The following is a 16,648-nucleotide window of genomic DNA, read 5'->3' on the forward strand; positions in this document are numbered from 1 at the left end:
ACTACATTTCCCAGAATGTCGTTTGACATCCCCCCCAGAGAAGTAGTGTGAACTGGTTGCTCTGAATCTAATGTGGTCATATGGCCATATAGATATATAGCTAGATACTACTTCTATTGTTACAGTTCATGTCTTGAACGTATTCATCTAGCATACTATTATCATTAGTTTCTTTTAACTTTGTCTGGGGTTTATTTAAGCAATAGCTCACGTGGTATATGCTCATTATACCACACCTGAGGGGCGTGCTTCGCCCAACGCCGTAGCCATGTAGGCATCAGATGCTGTTCAGCGTGCAGCAAGGAACAAATATCGAAGCGCGCCTACAAGCGGGCAGTTCTGTGGAGCGAGGGTGGCCTCTAGCGTGGATTCTCGCGGAAGTGTACACCGATCGTAACTGTGGGAAATATCTCTACGTGATGTCGCTTCACCTACGATTGAACAGCACGAATAAGAAAAACACACAATGCACCCAGAAGTAGGGCTGCACGATAAATCGATTTTGAATCGTAATCGAATTAATTAGTTAGGACGATGTTAAAAACGTGAAAATCGTAAAATCGATTTAATTTACCCTTCAACTAGGGTAATTACGTTACGGCGGGGCGGCTCTCTCTCATGTACGCATGCTGCTACTTGTCCATTCTCCCCGCTGTAAAGTCTCTCTAGAGGCTGTGATACTGGCTACTAAAGACAGCAGCACAATGGACTTATTTCAACACCAAACACCAAAAAGCACAGAGTGAGCACTGAGCGCAGCTTGTTGCACTGCGGGCTGTAGCCTACAAGATAACGATTGCCACAACACACTCACACGCGCACACGAACACAGACGTTATCACCGGACGATGAAACGTTGCCTTTACAGTTCACATAATAACAAAACAACACGTGAGGCCACCGAGTACTGATAGATTGGCTGTATTCATGGCTGTAAGTTAGCAGCCTCAGCTGACTCACCTGTCTGTCCCTGTGTGTCTGAATTTCCCCCTAACTGCTATCGCAGTTCCCCGCATTCCTGTTGTGACTTTGTGTTATTCTAGTACAGATATAACTCCGAGCACGGGTGGTCGCTTAGACACTGCTAATATAATTACCGTAAATTCCGGACTATAAGCCGCGGCTTTTTTCCCGTTTTTTGGCCTTTTTTGGCCCCTGCGGCTTATATAACGGTGCGGCTTATCTATGGATTTAAAAAAAAAAAAAAAATCTCTCTTTTTTAGCACTCTTTCTAACTATAAATCCACTTCTGTTTTAATTTCCTCTCTTGCCCTCTTTTCACCACACCGCGGACACTGTGTGCACTGTAAAAACAACACAGGTGGTGTTGTGTTATGTTGTTTTGTTGAAATGTTAATAAATGGGAGCTTCCTCAAACAGCCATCTCTTTCCCGACAATCCCCTCTGTGCATGAACCCTTACATATGGTAATTAAACATTAAAACACAATAAAAAAAACCAAAAAAAACCCCCATTAAAACACCCGCAGCTTATAGTCCGGTGCGGCTTATATATGTAAAAAACAGTCAACTTTGCAGGTGCGGCTTATACACCGGTGCGCCTTATAGTCCGGAATTTACGGTATGTCACGGAGGAACACGCAAATCCACCAGTGTCAAGTTAGCAAGCAACAGCCAGGAAGTTAGGCATAGAAGCGGCAAGCTAAAACAGGAAGTTGGGTTCTGCCTTCAGAGTAAAAGCGTAAATTGTCACTTATGGAAAAAAAGGGGGAAAAAGAGCTCTGCAGGGCAACAAATGTTTAGAGAAGTATAATAGTATAAAAAATCGAGTTTTGAGAGAAAAAATCGCCAATTTTAGTTTTAGGCAAAATCGAACGGCCCTACCCAGAAGTGTCAAGATGGATGTGTACTCCATATCACACATTGGCTTTGAGTCCACTCAGCCCAGTCGTGAAGGTCGTCGTCTGAAGTCCGCCTGGAGCGCTGACCCCCTGTCACAGCTCAGTCATATAGTGTGAAAAACCACAATGACACATTTACACCTGGCGTTAACATGTGGTTTCTGTGATCAGAGTGCAATCAGATTGTGTTTTATCACTTGAAATGCCAGGTGTAAACACCCCCGAAACGCATTGAAGAAGGATTGCAATCTGATCAGCCAAACCACCTCCGGAGGTGGTCCGGGATGCATTGTGTACACATTGAACACAAGTGTAAATGCAATGTGTCCTCTCAATCTGGATACAGCAACTTTATGCGAATTGAGAGGACACAGGTAGTGTGTGTGTACGAGCCATCAGCATGGCACGGTGGGTTTGTGGGTGTGATGTCATGGTCTCCTGTCCTTGTGGTTGCAGTGCCAAGCGGCCATGCCCAGGCTCAGGCCCAGGCCCAGGCCCAGGCATGTCCAGCATCCTGGGTCGCCTCGGAGGAAAGAAGCAGAAGATGAGCACACTGGAGAAGTCCAAGATGGACTGGGACGCCTTCAAGTCTGAGGAGGGCATCACAGAGGAACTGGCCATCCACAACAGAGGGAGAGAGGGGTAAGATATCCTCTGTGTGTGTGTGTGTGTGTGTGTGTGTGTGTGTGTGTGTGTGTGTGTGTGTGTGTGTGGGCGGGGCTAACAGCCTGAGTGTGGCCCTCGGTTGCCCCTGGTAACCAAACCATGATGTCATGCTTAATTAGCGTAAGAGGGTGACATTATTCTCCACTTTGTAATCTCCCTCTTTACCTCTCTGTGTGTGTGTCTCTCTCTCTCTCTCTCTCTCTCTCCATCTCCACCCTCTCCCTCTCTCTTCCCTGTATCCGTCCTTCTTTCCTATCTACCCATAGTAGGGTCATCTGTGGCACTTCCGTGACCGTGGAGAGCGAAGGTCCGTTTCTCAATGGATTTGTCATCTAGGAGGGTTAATAAACAAATTTAGCCGGGGTGTATTTTTAAAAAAGGCGGGGAAAATATTTGAGAGACCAAAATCCAAAATGTCTGCCGTGGAAATGAACTTTTTAATGGTTTGACCTACAATGATGCACAATACATGGTTTCAGAGCTTATTCTGGTCAAGGAATACATATTTGGTGTTTATATAATGATTTGACTTATTTGTTACCTTCAAATCCAAGATGGCTGGCAATTTTGAGCTCTAAAAGGCAGTTTTTTCAAAATCGTCATAGAGCCTTCATATTAGGCTTGAATGACAGGTCTTCTCATGATGAGTTGAATAATATACAGTATAAGTACGCAAAAGTAATCTCTGAGGTCAATAAAGTCAATGTTTGTGTGTAAACAACAGTTGCTGATTTGCGGTTTCCCATTAAATAGGGTAGGCTACTGAGAATATGGTGTCCAGTTCATCCCATCACATTTTAATAATGAACCAAAAACAATTTTGCACTATAGCCTAACATAAAATAATATTCTGTATGCAAAGCTAGCAAGGTTAGTTGCTTGAGCTGAATTTAAAGGTCAACTCAAAACAAACAATGAAATTAACTTTGAAATTAAAACTGAATCCTAGGCTACTAAATTTCATCAGCACACAGTAAAGGAAACTTGTCTTTGAACTCAGCTGACTGTCTAGTCCTAATCCCTGTTGTGCAATGTCCCTTTTCAGTGAAGTTTTTGTTTTTGTTAAGAGTATGGACTTTTAATCTTGACCTTGTTGGTAGGCAACGGCCCTTTTTCAGTCAAGCATTTTCAGATTAGCTCAGTCAGTCTGTGAAGCAGTCAGTGTCAGCACTTGCGCGAGCTCGCTTTTTCTCTAACTAATGTTAACATTACACAATTTAAGACACTTTGTTTGAGGATATAAAAGGAGGTACGGTGGTGTAGTGGTAAGCACTATCGCCTCACAGCTCGAAGGTCGTGGGTTCGATTCCCACCTGGGACGATGTGAACGCTGAAGGAATGCGTGCCCGTCCGCATGTCCTCGAGTGCCCATCGCCCGGGTGGGGTCGTCAAAAGGGCCTTTCTGTGTGGAGTTTGCATGTTCTCCCCGTGCCTCCCGGGGGTTTCCTTCATAGGAACCCCCTTCACCAAAAACATGCAATATCCTGGTTGCTAATGTGGTACTCCTCTGGTCGTTAAGGGCGCCTGTTCAGAGGGAGGGGAACTGGTTGTTCACACGTGCTATGTCCTACCGGTGAAGCTTCCCCTGTCAGGTGAAAAGAAGCAGCTGGCTAACTGCCCATGTCTCGGAGGAAGCATGGAGCCAGTTTCGGCTCTCCCCAGATCGGCAGAGGGTGGAGTAGCAACCAGGATAAAGAAATTACGTTAGCACTAATGGGGGATAAAAATGGGATAAAAAATCGGGGGGGGGGGGGGGATATATAAAAAAATAAAAGAAAAAGAAAACTTTGTTTGAGGTTATCAACGTTATTCACTAGTCTAAAGATAGTTCTACCATCAAGAACATATAAAACAAAAGCAAAAACAATTTTTATTTGCAGAAGTCATCATTGATATTTGGTGTTAGCTAACGTTAGGTAACGTTATTATTTTTAGCTAAAGTTAATGTTATCTGTCTCCACAATTCTGTCAACTGACATATGCATTTGCTTTTGAAAATAAACAGCGTATAACAGCAATATAATATAACAGTAATATAATAGCGAGTTGCTTTCCCTCCCAATGAAAGACAAAGCACACAATGTCCTATGAATGTGTCCTAAAATGTGACAAGCCTTGCAAGCCCACCGATACAATAAATCAAGGCAAATGGGACAGCTTACAATTAAAAGCCCAAGACTGGTCAGGACTTGATAAATTTGATGATGTTTACACCACCACCTCCTGGGAAGATGGGGCAACCAATCGGTACATGCATTCGTCATGTTATATTTCTATTTAATCTTCAGTTATGCTTAAGCAAGCCAGGCTGTTTATTTTCAAAAGCAAATGCATATGTCAGTTGACAGAAGTGTGGAGACAGATAACATTAACTTTAGCTAAAAATAATAACGTTACCTAACGTTAGCTAACACCAAATATCAATGATGACTTCTGCAAATAAAAATTGTTTTTGCTTTTGTTTTATATGTTCTTGATGGTAGAACTATCTTTAGACTAGTGAATAACGTTGATATCCTCAAACAAAGTGTCTTAAAATGGGTAATGTTAACATTAGTTAGAGAAAAAGCGAGCTCGCGCAAGTGCTGACACTGACTGCTTCACAGACTGACTGAGCTAATCTGAAAATGCTTGACTGAAAAAGGGCCGTTGCCTACCAACAAGGTCAAGATTAAAAGTCCATACTCTTAACAAAAACTAAAACTTCACTGAAAAGGGACATTGCACAACAGGGATTAGGACTAGACAGTCAGCTGAGTTCAAAGACAAGTTTCCTTTACTGTGTGCTGATGAAATTTAGTAGCCTAGGATTCAGTTTTAATTTCAAAGTTAATTTCATTGTTTGTTTTGAGTTGACCTTTAAATTCAGCTCAAGCAACTAACCTTGCTAGCTTTGCATACAGAATACTATTTTATGTTAGGCTATAGTGCAAAATTGTTTTTGGTTCATTATGAAAATGTGATGGGATGAACTGGACACCATATTCTCAGTAGCCATACCCTATTTAATGGGAAACCGCAAATCAGCAACTGTTGTTTACACACAAACATTGACTTTATTGACCTCAGAGATTACTTCTGTGTACTTATACTGTATATTATTCAACTCATCATGAGAAGACCTGTCATTCAAGCCTAATATGAAGGCTCTATGACGATTTTGAAAAAACTGCCTCAAAATTGGCAGCCATCTTGGATTTGAAGGTAAAAAATAGGTCAAATCATTATATAAACACCAAATATGTATTCCTTGACCAGAATAAGCTCTGAAACCATGTATTGTGCATCATTGTAGGTCAAAGCATTAAAAAGTTCATTTCCACAGCAGCCATTTTGGATTTTGGTCTCTCAAATATTTTCCCCGCCTTTTTTAAAAATACACCCCGGCTAAATTTGTTTATTAACCCTCCTAGATGACAAATCCATTGAGAAACGGACCTTCGCTCTCCACGGTCACGGAAGTGCCACAGATGACCCTACTACCATCCTCCTCTATCTTTCCCTCTCTTCTCTTCTCTCCCACACAAAGACTCATACACACACAAGAACATATTTATGGGCATACGGTTTATAGCAGGGGTGCCCAATACGTCGATCGCGATCGACCGGTCGATCGCGAAGGTAGTGTGGTCGATCGCATGGCATTGAGGAAGAAAAAAAAAAAAATATATATATTTTTTTTTTACTGTTTTTCCACTGTTTCCACTGTTTTTCCACTGTTTTTCCACTGTTCCACTGTTTTCCACTGTATACTCAGTGTATATATATATAAATAAATATGCTTGGTAGCTCACTTTGACTTGGTCATTTTAAAAGTAGCTCGCAAGCTGAAAAAGTGTGGGCACCCCTGGTTTATAGTGTACTACATACAGTATACTACTCCTCTGGTAGGCTGAAATTATACAATCAATTCTCCACCCCTCCATTTTCTCTCTTTTATTCCTTATTTTATAGACTTATTTCCCTTCAGTCTTCTATAGTATCTGCTCTCCTAGCCATTATATCTTATGATCTAACTTTGTTATCTCTCTTTCTAAAAAAAAAAGAAAAAAAAAAAAACTAACCTAAACTTGTACCACTAACCTAAACTTGTACCACTGTTCCTTCAGAAGTTGTAGTTGTCGTAGACTGTGTTGCATAGTTGATTGCTCTATTGCTGACAAAAATGTGTTATTGTAAGTCGCTTTGGATAAAAGCGTCTGCCAAATGACGTAATGTAATGTAATGTAATTATATATTTACAATGGACTTAATTTACACAGCAGCCATATTAGATTTGCCTCATTTTCAGGGATGGAAAGTTTGGAATCCCTACCTGGAAAACACAAACGGAGACAAACTCAACCAATGCTTGACAAAAGTAAATAAATACATCTGTTGTATGGTGGAGAATGGAGATATGAGCAAAGCTGGAGAAGATGACAACTGGATTGGTCTACGACGCTAGCTACTAGGGCTGCGTGATAAATCGATTTTGAATCGTAATTCAAATTAATTAGTTAGAACGATGTAAAAAATAAAATAAATCTGCAAATGGAGTTTCACTTTAACGAGGGTAATTACGGTACGGCGGCTGTCTCCAACTTATTTCAACACCTCCAAAAAAGCACAAATCAGCCATAAACATCAGCGGGTAACTGCCATCACATGGCAGTTACCCGTGTCAAGAGACTGCAGGTTAGCAAGGAACAGACAGGAAGTTAGGCATAGCAGCGCCAAGCTAAGACAGGAAGTTGGGTTGTTCTGCATTCACAGTAAAAGCATAAATTGTGTCACTTATGATCAAAAATATATATTTTCAGAGCACAGATTGCCGAATGACGCATCGTCTCAGGCTGGGGAGGGGGCACCATTTTTTAAATCTCAGGTTTGACAGAAAACTGAGAGCTTCGATAAGATTGATTCATTTTAATTACGTGATCAGATTTATTTGATTTGATTTAACCTTCGTTTAAGCAGGAAGTCCCATTGAGATGCAAGATCTCTTTTACAAGGGAGAAGATAGTGATCCCTAAGTACCAGACCACTCCAACCGCAACCTCAGCAAACATTCAAAACAGGGAAGTGGCAATATTTAGGATTTGGGTTGAAACTAATGTCTGCAACTTTTTGATGATGACAATTAGGCACATAAGACCCTAAATTACATGGTTGGAGGGTTGTGTTGCATTTTGTTCCCAGGGTCTTTAAGCGTACTGGTATTAGTACTGTCGTGTTACTATCATCAGCCCAGCCCTAGAGGCTCCCAATGGGGAAAAGGCATGCAGTAATGGCAGAAGAGAGTTAATTGTATTCAACAGTTGTTAAGCCACACCTCCAGATAAGAAGAGCACTGTGGAGATGTTGGATGTGAAGGTAATTGTGCTGCTGGCTAAAGCCGTCAAGTCAATTTATATAGAAATGTTTATTTTGTCTGAGGATAAGCCCCTTGAGATGCAGCATTTCGTTTACGAGAGGGTCCTCGAACACAATACATGAAACATTTCAGGAATACAAATCAAAGGTAACATTCAACGAAACAATTAACAAATACACACATACATGCTCTCCCACCGTCCCAAGCATCAATTAATCTATACAGACATCAATACAAACGAGGCTTTCCCACATAGTTAAGTATCGACTATATTATATAGACATATACTAGACATAGAATAACAGACAATCAAAAACAAGAACAACTCGATTTAAGAAAAACAAACAATGAAGTCTTGAAGATAGGAAAAGAAGTAATTGATCTAAATGAGTCAGGCAAATTATTCCAGTCTGATGGTGCTTTGAATTTAAAAGCTTGTCTCCCAATTTGTTTAGAGATTTTAGGGACAATAAAAAATGGTTGTTGAGTGAATAAGATGATCTAAATGGAACTAAAAGCTGTTTTAAGTATGAAGGATAGTTAAAGTGAATGCATTTGAAAACAAAGAGTAACCAATGAAAATGTCTCCTAGAGTGAAGTGGTTGCCAGTTAAGTGAATCATACATGAAGCAATGATGTGTGCGGTAAGGACACCTCAGAACAAATCTACAAATATTATTAAAAACTACATTTAAAGACTGCAGATGAGTATCTGAGGTATTCTGATAAATTATATCCCCATAATCAATAATGGGAAATAAAAGCTGTTGAACAATACGTTTTCTCACTTTGAGAGTAAAACAATTAGATGATTGATATAGAATTCTAAGACTAGCATTTATTTTATTTCTAATTAAATCAATATGAGGCCTAAAAGAAATTTCTGAATCAATCCAAAGTCCCAAGTATTTAAATTTGTCGACATTAGTAAGTGGAGACCCATCAGTAAAGTGAATGGCTAATTGAGAAGATACAGCATGATTAAGACTATGGCTAGTGCCAAACAACATACTACAAGATTTCTGCTTGTTAAGTACAAGATTGTTATTTGAAAACCATTTTTGAACAAAAGAAAATTCCATTTGCAGAGAATTTTGAATTTTGGTTATATCTGAATCAGATGTATATATAACTGTATCATCTGCATATAACTGAACAAAACAATTGGAACACATTTTTGGAAGATCATTAATGAAAATGGAAAAAAGTAAAGGTCCTAAAATTGATCTAATTATTTTGGCATCACTGTATCTCCTTCTCCCATTGGGAGTATCTAATGCAACTGTAGCTCTGGGAATACACACACACACACACACACACACACACACACACACACACACACACACACACACACACACACACACACACACACACACACACACACACACACACACACACACACACACACACACACACACACACACACCATACACCATACACTGTAGTTTTATCCTCTTGACTACAAGCCCTCAAAGCACAACACAGTCCCAAACACACACACACGTCCAGTCTCTCTCTCTCTCTCTCTCTCTCTCTCTCTCTCTCTCTCTCTCTCTCTCTCTCTCTCTCTCACTCACACACACACACACACACACACACACACACACACACACACACACACACACACACACACACACACACTCACACACACACACACACACACACACACAGATCAGACGGTGGTGAGAGCAGGCAGTTATAGCATTTGGATTAGAGAGTGAAGTTGTCTCGGTTTCTACAAGTTACAGGCTGCAAGCTGAGAGGGCGGAGCCAAATATCTGATCCCACGTTCAGCCCTGATGTCTCTGAGCTGAGAGGGCGGAGCCAAATATCTGATCCCACGTTCAGCCCTGATGTCTCTGAGCTGAGAGGGCGGAGCCAAATATCTGATCCCACGTTCAGCCCTGATGTCTCTGAGCTGGGAGGGCGGGGCCAAATATCTGATCCCACGTTCAGCCCTGATGTCTCTGAGCTGAGAGGGCGGAGCCAAATATCTGATCCCACGTTCAGCCCTGATGTCTCTGAGCTGAGAGGGCGGAGCCAAATATCTGATCCCACGTTCAGCCCTGATGTCTCTGAGCTGAGAGGGCGGAGCCAAATATCTGATCCCACGTTCAGCCCTGATGTCTCTGAGCTGAGAGGGCGGAGCCAAATATCTGATCCCACGTTCAGCCCTGATGTCTCTGAGCTGAGAGGGCGGAGCCAAATATCTGATCCCACGTTCAGCCCTGATGTCTCTGAGCTGAGAGGGCGGAGCCAAATATCTGATCCCACGTTCAGCCCTGATGTCTCTGAGCTGGGGGGGCGGAGCCAAATATCTGATCCCACGTTCAGCCCTGATGTCTCTGAGCTGGGGGGGCGGAGCCAAATATCTGATCCCACGTTCAGCCCTGATGTCTCTGAGCTGGGGGGGCGGAGCCAAATATCTGATCCCACGTTCAGCCCTGATGTCTCTGAGCTGGGGGGGCGGAGCCAAATATCTGATCCCACGTTTACCTCTGATGTCTCTGAGCTGAGAGGCGGGGCCAAATATCTGATCCCACGTTCAGCCCTGATGTCTCTGAGCTGAGAGGCGGGGCCAAATATCTGATCCCACGTTCAGCCCTGATGTCTCTGAGCTGAGAGGCGGGGCCAAATATCTGATCCCACGTTCAGCCCTGATGTCTCTGAGCTGAGAGGCGGGGCCAAATATCTGATCCCACGTTCAGCCCTGATGTCTCTGAGCTGAGAGGCGGGGCCAAATATCTGATCCCACGTTTACCTCTGATGTCTCTGAGCTGAGAGGCGGGGCCAAATATCTGATCCCACGTTCAGCCCTGATGTCTCTGAGCTGAGAGGCGGGGCCAAATATCTGATCCCACGTTCAGCCCTGATGTCTCTAGGCTGAGAGGCGGGGCCAAATATCTGATCCCACGTTCAGCCCTGATGTCTCTGAGCTGAGAGGCGGGGCCAAATATCTGATCCCACGTTCAGCCCTGATGTCTCTGAGCTGGGAGGGTGGAGCCAAATATATGATTAGTACGCATTAGTACGCATTAGTCACAACATGTACATGAGTGTAGCTGGGAGCGTTTCGGCGCCTTTGGAATGTGTGTGTGATTGACAGGTCACCTGTCCAGTGATCTTGCTACCACGGACCAATAGCAGGCGGCTCTGTGGGAAAGCCTTCTACCACGGACCAATAGCAGGCAGCTCTGTGGGAAAGCCTTCTACCACGGACCAATAGCAGGCGGCTCCTGTGGGAAAGCCTTCTACCACGGACCAATAGCAGGCAGCTCTGTGGGAAAGCCTTCTACCACGGACCAATAGCAGGCGGCTCTGTGGGAAAGCCTTCTACCACGGACCAATAGCAGGCGGCTCTGTGGGAAAGCCTTCTACCACGGACCAATAGCAGGCAGCTTTGTGGGAAAGCCTTCTACCACGGACCAATAGCAGGCAGCTCTGTGGGAAAGCCTTCTACCACGGACCAATAGCAGGCAGCTCTGTGGGAAAGCCTTCTACCACGGACCAATAGCAGGCGGCTCTGTGGGAAAGCCTTCTACCACGGACCAATAGCAGGCGGCTCTGTGGGAAAGCCTTCTACCACGGACCAATAGCAGGCTGCTGTGTGGGAAAGCCCTGGTCTCACACTAGCTGCTTCTGGCTCCAAATAATCAAGATGGCGACGGTCAAAATGACAAACTCAAGGCTTCAAAACAGGAAGTCCACAAACCACCGGGTGACGTCACGGCTGCTTCCCACGCTCGCTAGCTAGCTTATGCTCCCCACTACCGTTAGCATTACGCTAGCCGTTGGCCAGGAATGTGAGTTAGGTTTTTGTCTTGTTTCCACGTCAGACTGCCGTAAAACACACAGGTCGTCATGACGACCGACCAGCTGTGACTTTCACAACTTGTCCTGAAGGCAGCATTATTCCCATCTGAGCTGGAAGCAGCATGAATCATTGCACCAGTGTGGGCGGCTGCAGGAGAAATAACATGTTTATACTCTATCAATTTTACAAGCTGCTCCTTCATTGTCATTTCGTGCTTATCACACACACATGCACGCACACACGCATGCATGCACGCGCACACACGCACACCCACACACACACACACACACACACACACACACACACACACACACACACACATACAGACACACAATGGCATACTTAGTCAACAGTGTTGTTGTGCTGCAGAGGGACAGATGTTCATTTAAAAAACATCCAGGCAAATCAGGGACTCAAATCACTACACGCACGCACACACGCACACACGCACACACACACACACACACTCACAACACACACACACACAACACACACACACACGCGCGCGCGCGGACACACACACACACACACTATGGGAAATGTTGTGCAAGTACTTCCTGTGGTCTTTGTGTTGGGGGGAAAGTGCAGAGAGAGCACACTCCTGCTGTGTGTGTGTGTGTGTGTGTGTGTGTGTGTGTGACATTGAATCCATGTCTCATATCCATATCATAATCATCATATCCATATCATATCAGAGGGCAGGACTGCCCAGACCAAGAGGCAAGGCACTGGCCAAATTCTGCTCCATTTCTGCAATAATAATAATCGCCACATATGGAGGAGGCGCTGTTTCCTTTATCCATAATCTCAGACTAGACACATTTGTCATTCTGAAATTTCCCATTGTTTGTCCATCTATTATTGTTTGTGTTGAAGGATTTCTTGTCTAAATGTGAGCACGAATAAAGATATTAAAATGTGTAATGTGTGTGTGTGTGTGTGTGTGTGTGTGTGTGTGTGTGTGTTTAGGTATGTGGAGCGGAAGAACTTCTTGGAGCGCGTCGACCACCGACAGTTTGAGCTGGAAAAAGCAGTGCGACTCACCAACATGAAACGATGACACACACACACAAACACACACACACACACACACACACACACACACACTTCCTATCTCTCTCTCTCTCTCTCTCTAATGACAGAGTGACTATTCCCAGTAATGTGAGCTCTCCCTCGGCGTGGCTCAAGTCTATTTCAGGACAAGGATATGTATAGCTTGAGGTTGTGTAATGTGTGTGTGTGCGTGTGTGTGTGTGTGTGTGTGTGTGTGTGTGTGTGTGTGTGTGTGTGTGTGTGTGTGTGTGTGTGTGTGTGTGTGTGTGTGTGTGTGTGTGAGAGAATGATAGCCAGCCTTAAGTCAACTATTTGGTTAGCTGTGCATTATGTTGTTGCTAGGCAGATTAGTGGTTTCTGTCTCGGGTGCGACTGCTTTCTTTGTTACACACATTTTTTCGAGTGAAGATACAGGATCGGTGGCCAGTATTCAATATTCTATTTCTTTTTGCCAATATTCAGTATGACATCATGTAAACAATTAAAAGTATTCAGATCTTCCACCCTGAACTGTATTCTTCCAGCCTGGAGAAGGCTCTGAAACAGCCTAGACATCCTGGGACACTACACCTCTCCACTGAAATAACAGTCTCACAGAAATGAGTCCGGAAGACCTGGATGTTAGAAGACCTGGATGTTAGAACACCTGGATGTTAGCACTTTCAGTTCCTACGTGTAAAAGTATTATCGCAATTTTCAGAAAAGGCTTAAAAAGTCACAAGTGGTCCTCACTTCTGGAGATGATCTTGCTGAACACAAAGTCCGCTGTCTCATAAACCTTTGTTAGCCACAGACCTTTTTTCATGCATTTAACCTAAATTCCAATATAAAAATCCCATTTCCCATTGACACTCAAGTTGTGTCTTTGTTTAGTTGCACCACGGAGACGTAATGCCGGGCTCAGACTACACGAAGTCAGGCCGATGTGAAAATGATTTGGTCGTGCGCGACACAAACGGCCGTCTTTACCTCTCGTAGTGTGACATCATCAAAGACCAGCGTCTTTCTTTTCATCGGGCTGAATTATTTTCTCGCCTAGTTTGACAACTATTACCATGAGTTCCTTTTGACTTCAGCTTGAAGTGCGGAAGAACAGAGCATCCCCGTAACCATAGCAACTCACTCACTCTCTGCCTGCCTGAGGAGAGAGGAGAGGAGAGGGAGAGCCGCAGCAGCAACACAATCTATTATTGTAGGCTACAAATATACCAGCCTAGATGTTGTAACCTTTAGGCTATTTCTCGTTCCTCTCTCGCTGTGGCTCTGTGCTGTCAGTCATGTTTTCACTCCGTGAGTTTATCAGTTATGATTTTGTTTTTCACTGCGTGAGAAAATGGATGTTCCAGATCTTCTGGGTCAGAGTTGGCAGTCCTGCTCGGGATCAGACTTGTAGTGTTGCCACTCTGCCCGGCCAAGACATGTCACACATTTATGGCAGAATGATTTGCCTCATCTGACATGGTGACATGGTGACAGACAAAAGATATCGTGCAGTCTGAGCCCGGCATAAGGTACATCTTAACTAGTCGACCATAAAGTCCACATTAACCAAAGTAGTGTCGCAAAAAATGACGTTTTCACTTTCTGCGACAATCGGTGAAGAGAACGGTAACAATGGTGTTTATTACCATTGGCAAATTAAGCGTAATTAAAACAGTTGGGCTGAGCATCTGGAACATGTTGCCTGCCGCAAATTATTGCTTCCATATTTTATTAACACTAACCAAATCATGAGGTTATTGCTGTTCGTTAGGTTCATAGACGACATCTGCGGTGAGCTTCATCATCATCATCGCATTGTTTCACTACGTTATGATCCTCTCAGAAGAGAAAAGAAAGTAGCTACTTGTGTTGTCGATCAGGGTTTATGGTTGTTTTTAATGCAGCTGTCATGCTCAATAATAAGTGTGTGCAAAAACAAGTCAAGAGGTTAAACTGCTAAACGGGTAAAATAGCTCAAATATGTAAAATGATGTGCCATGCCAAGTTGGCAACCGCTATTTTACGGAGGACTTGACATCACCTAAGGCAGTGATACTCAACTTGGGGCCCGCGGGGAATTGGGGGGGGGGGGGGGGGGGGTTTACAGTGCACCTGAACGCAACATGCAAGATACCCGCTGAATAATTGTCCAAATGTTCATGTCATTCTGGCCAATACTCACACTTCTGTTATGGCATTTTAGTCTGGAATATCTTTCAACAATCTATGATTTACTGTAGCTGCTAAATTGTCAAATACCGCCGTCTGCTTGCTACCCAGGCACTTATGTATGTAGCCTACTTAACCTAACTAACTTAACCTAACTACGGTAACTATCCGGTGTGCACTAGGGCATTCACGACTAGTGAATTTTACTAGTCGACTAGTCGTCCCTAAAAGTAGTCGACTAGTCGTTTTTTTGTTTTTTTTTAATCTTTAAGAAAGAACATGAGGTATTTACACGACATACATGGACTATCATATCCCATATCCCCCACAAAGAACATCAAAACAACAAAACAAAACAAGAAAACTGCATAAGATACACAATAATCCAAGAACAAACAAGACTATTGGACAAACAACCAAACAAAAACAATGCATTCAGCTCCTATCCTGATAAGCCTAATGACACTGGGGTAAAAAGTTCTTAAAGTCAAACTCTGTATGTGGTTGCCATATTTTGGGGATGTCTAAGAATCTGCCTTTGCTTTTGTAGTAAATGTTATCCAACGTATGGTAGCTTGAGAGTTCATTCCAACAGTGAACTACAGCTGGGGGATTGGATGCTTTCCAATTTAAATTTAAATGCATTTCCTAGCTGCCAACAGGGCAAGATCTATGTATTTACTTTTAATGCATTGTTTTTGTTTGGTTGTTTGTCCAATAGTCTTGTTTGTTCTTGGATTATTGTGTATCTTATGCAGTTTTCTTGTTTTGTTGTGTTGTGTTTTGATGTTCTTTGTGGGGGATATGGGATATGGGATATGATAGTCCATGTATGTCGTGTAAATACCTCATGTTCTTTCTTAAAGGGGAAAAAAAAACAACAACGACTAGTCGACTACTAAGCACAGTGTCGACTAGTGGTTTTACTAGTCGACTAGTCTGTGAATGCCCTAGTGTGCACAACATTGTCAGACTAAACTCTGGCTGACACCGGCTGAAACCTACAATCCGCTACAGAAAAATTGATATTGTTTGTTTATTAACTGGCCCCGGGCCTTCTATCATTTCATGAAAGTGGCCCCCGGGCAAAGCAAGTTGAGTATCCCTGACCTAAGGGCTAGGTGTCACATTTAAGTTGTAACGTTTGCCTAGGTTGGAACTATTTCACTTGGTGCAACCATTAACATCTCAGTGATGTGTAAACTCTGACATAGTGTGACGTTCAGCTCATGATACGTTTGAACTTACGCACACATTGAAAACAGCATTTTGGCAAGTCTAAAAATGATAAAGGTGGGAGTAATCTACTTCTGGGTCTAAAACGGAAGAACAGTTACAAAATGACGTTTGAATACTGTATGGCTGTAACCCTAGCTGTTTGTGTTTGGTGCTGCTGGCTCTCTGTTGAAACATGACAGAGGAAGAGGAGAGGAGGAAGATCATGGAGAAGATAAAGGAAGAGAGGTGGTGAAGTTGAGACAAAATGTAGAAATATAGCAATGTTTTTTTCTCTGTTCTGTTGGTTTGACTGTGAGTCTGAGCAGATGAACATGATTATTCATTAAACACAACCACTGATACTTTGACGTCTCTGTCCACTATATTCATTTAGCTCGGCTGCCATCCACAGTCTCCAAACCGTTTAACGGAAAGCTCAGTTATGGACAGTGTTGGGCAAGTTACTTTCAAAATGTAATATACTACATATTACTAGTTACTTTCATTTGAAAGTAATAAGTTACTTTAC

At 43.0% G+C, this 16,648-nt stretch overlaps 1 protein-coding gene across 1 annotated transcript in view; it reads left to right on the plus strand.

The window, feature by feature from the left end:
* The window catches only part of cfdp1 (craniofacial development protein 1), a 39,892-nt gene extending 26,652 nt beyond the window's left edge, over positions 1–13,240 (plus strand). Inside the window, exons 6-7 of the mRNA XM_083663251.1 lie at positions 2,318–2,503; positions 12,667–13,240. Coding sequence (XP_083519377.1) covers positions 2,318–2,503; positions 12,667–12,757 — 277 coding nt within the window. The 3' untranslated portion in view covers positions 12,758–13,240. The remainder of the gene's footprint in view (positions 1–2,317; positions 2,504–12,666) is intronic.
* The last annotated feature ends 3,408 nt before the right edge of the window (positions 13,241–16,648 follow it).

This window comes from Poromitra crassiceps, assembly GCF_964638095.1.
Source record: "Poromitra crassiceps genome assembly, chromosome: 30".
Taxonomy (NCBI): Eukaryota; Metazoa; Chordata; class Actinopteri; order Beryciformes; family Melamphaidae; genus Poromitra; species Poromitra crassiceps.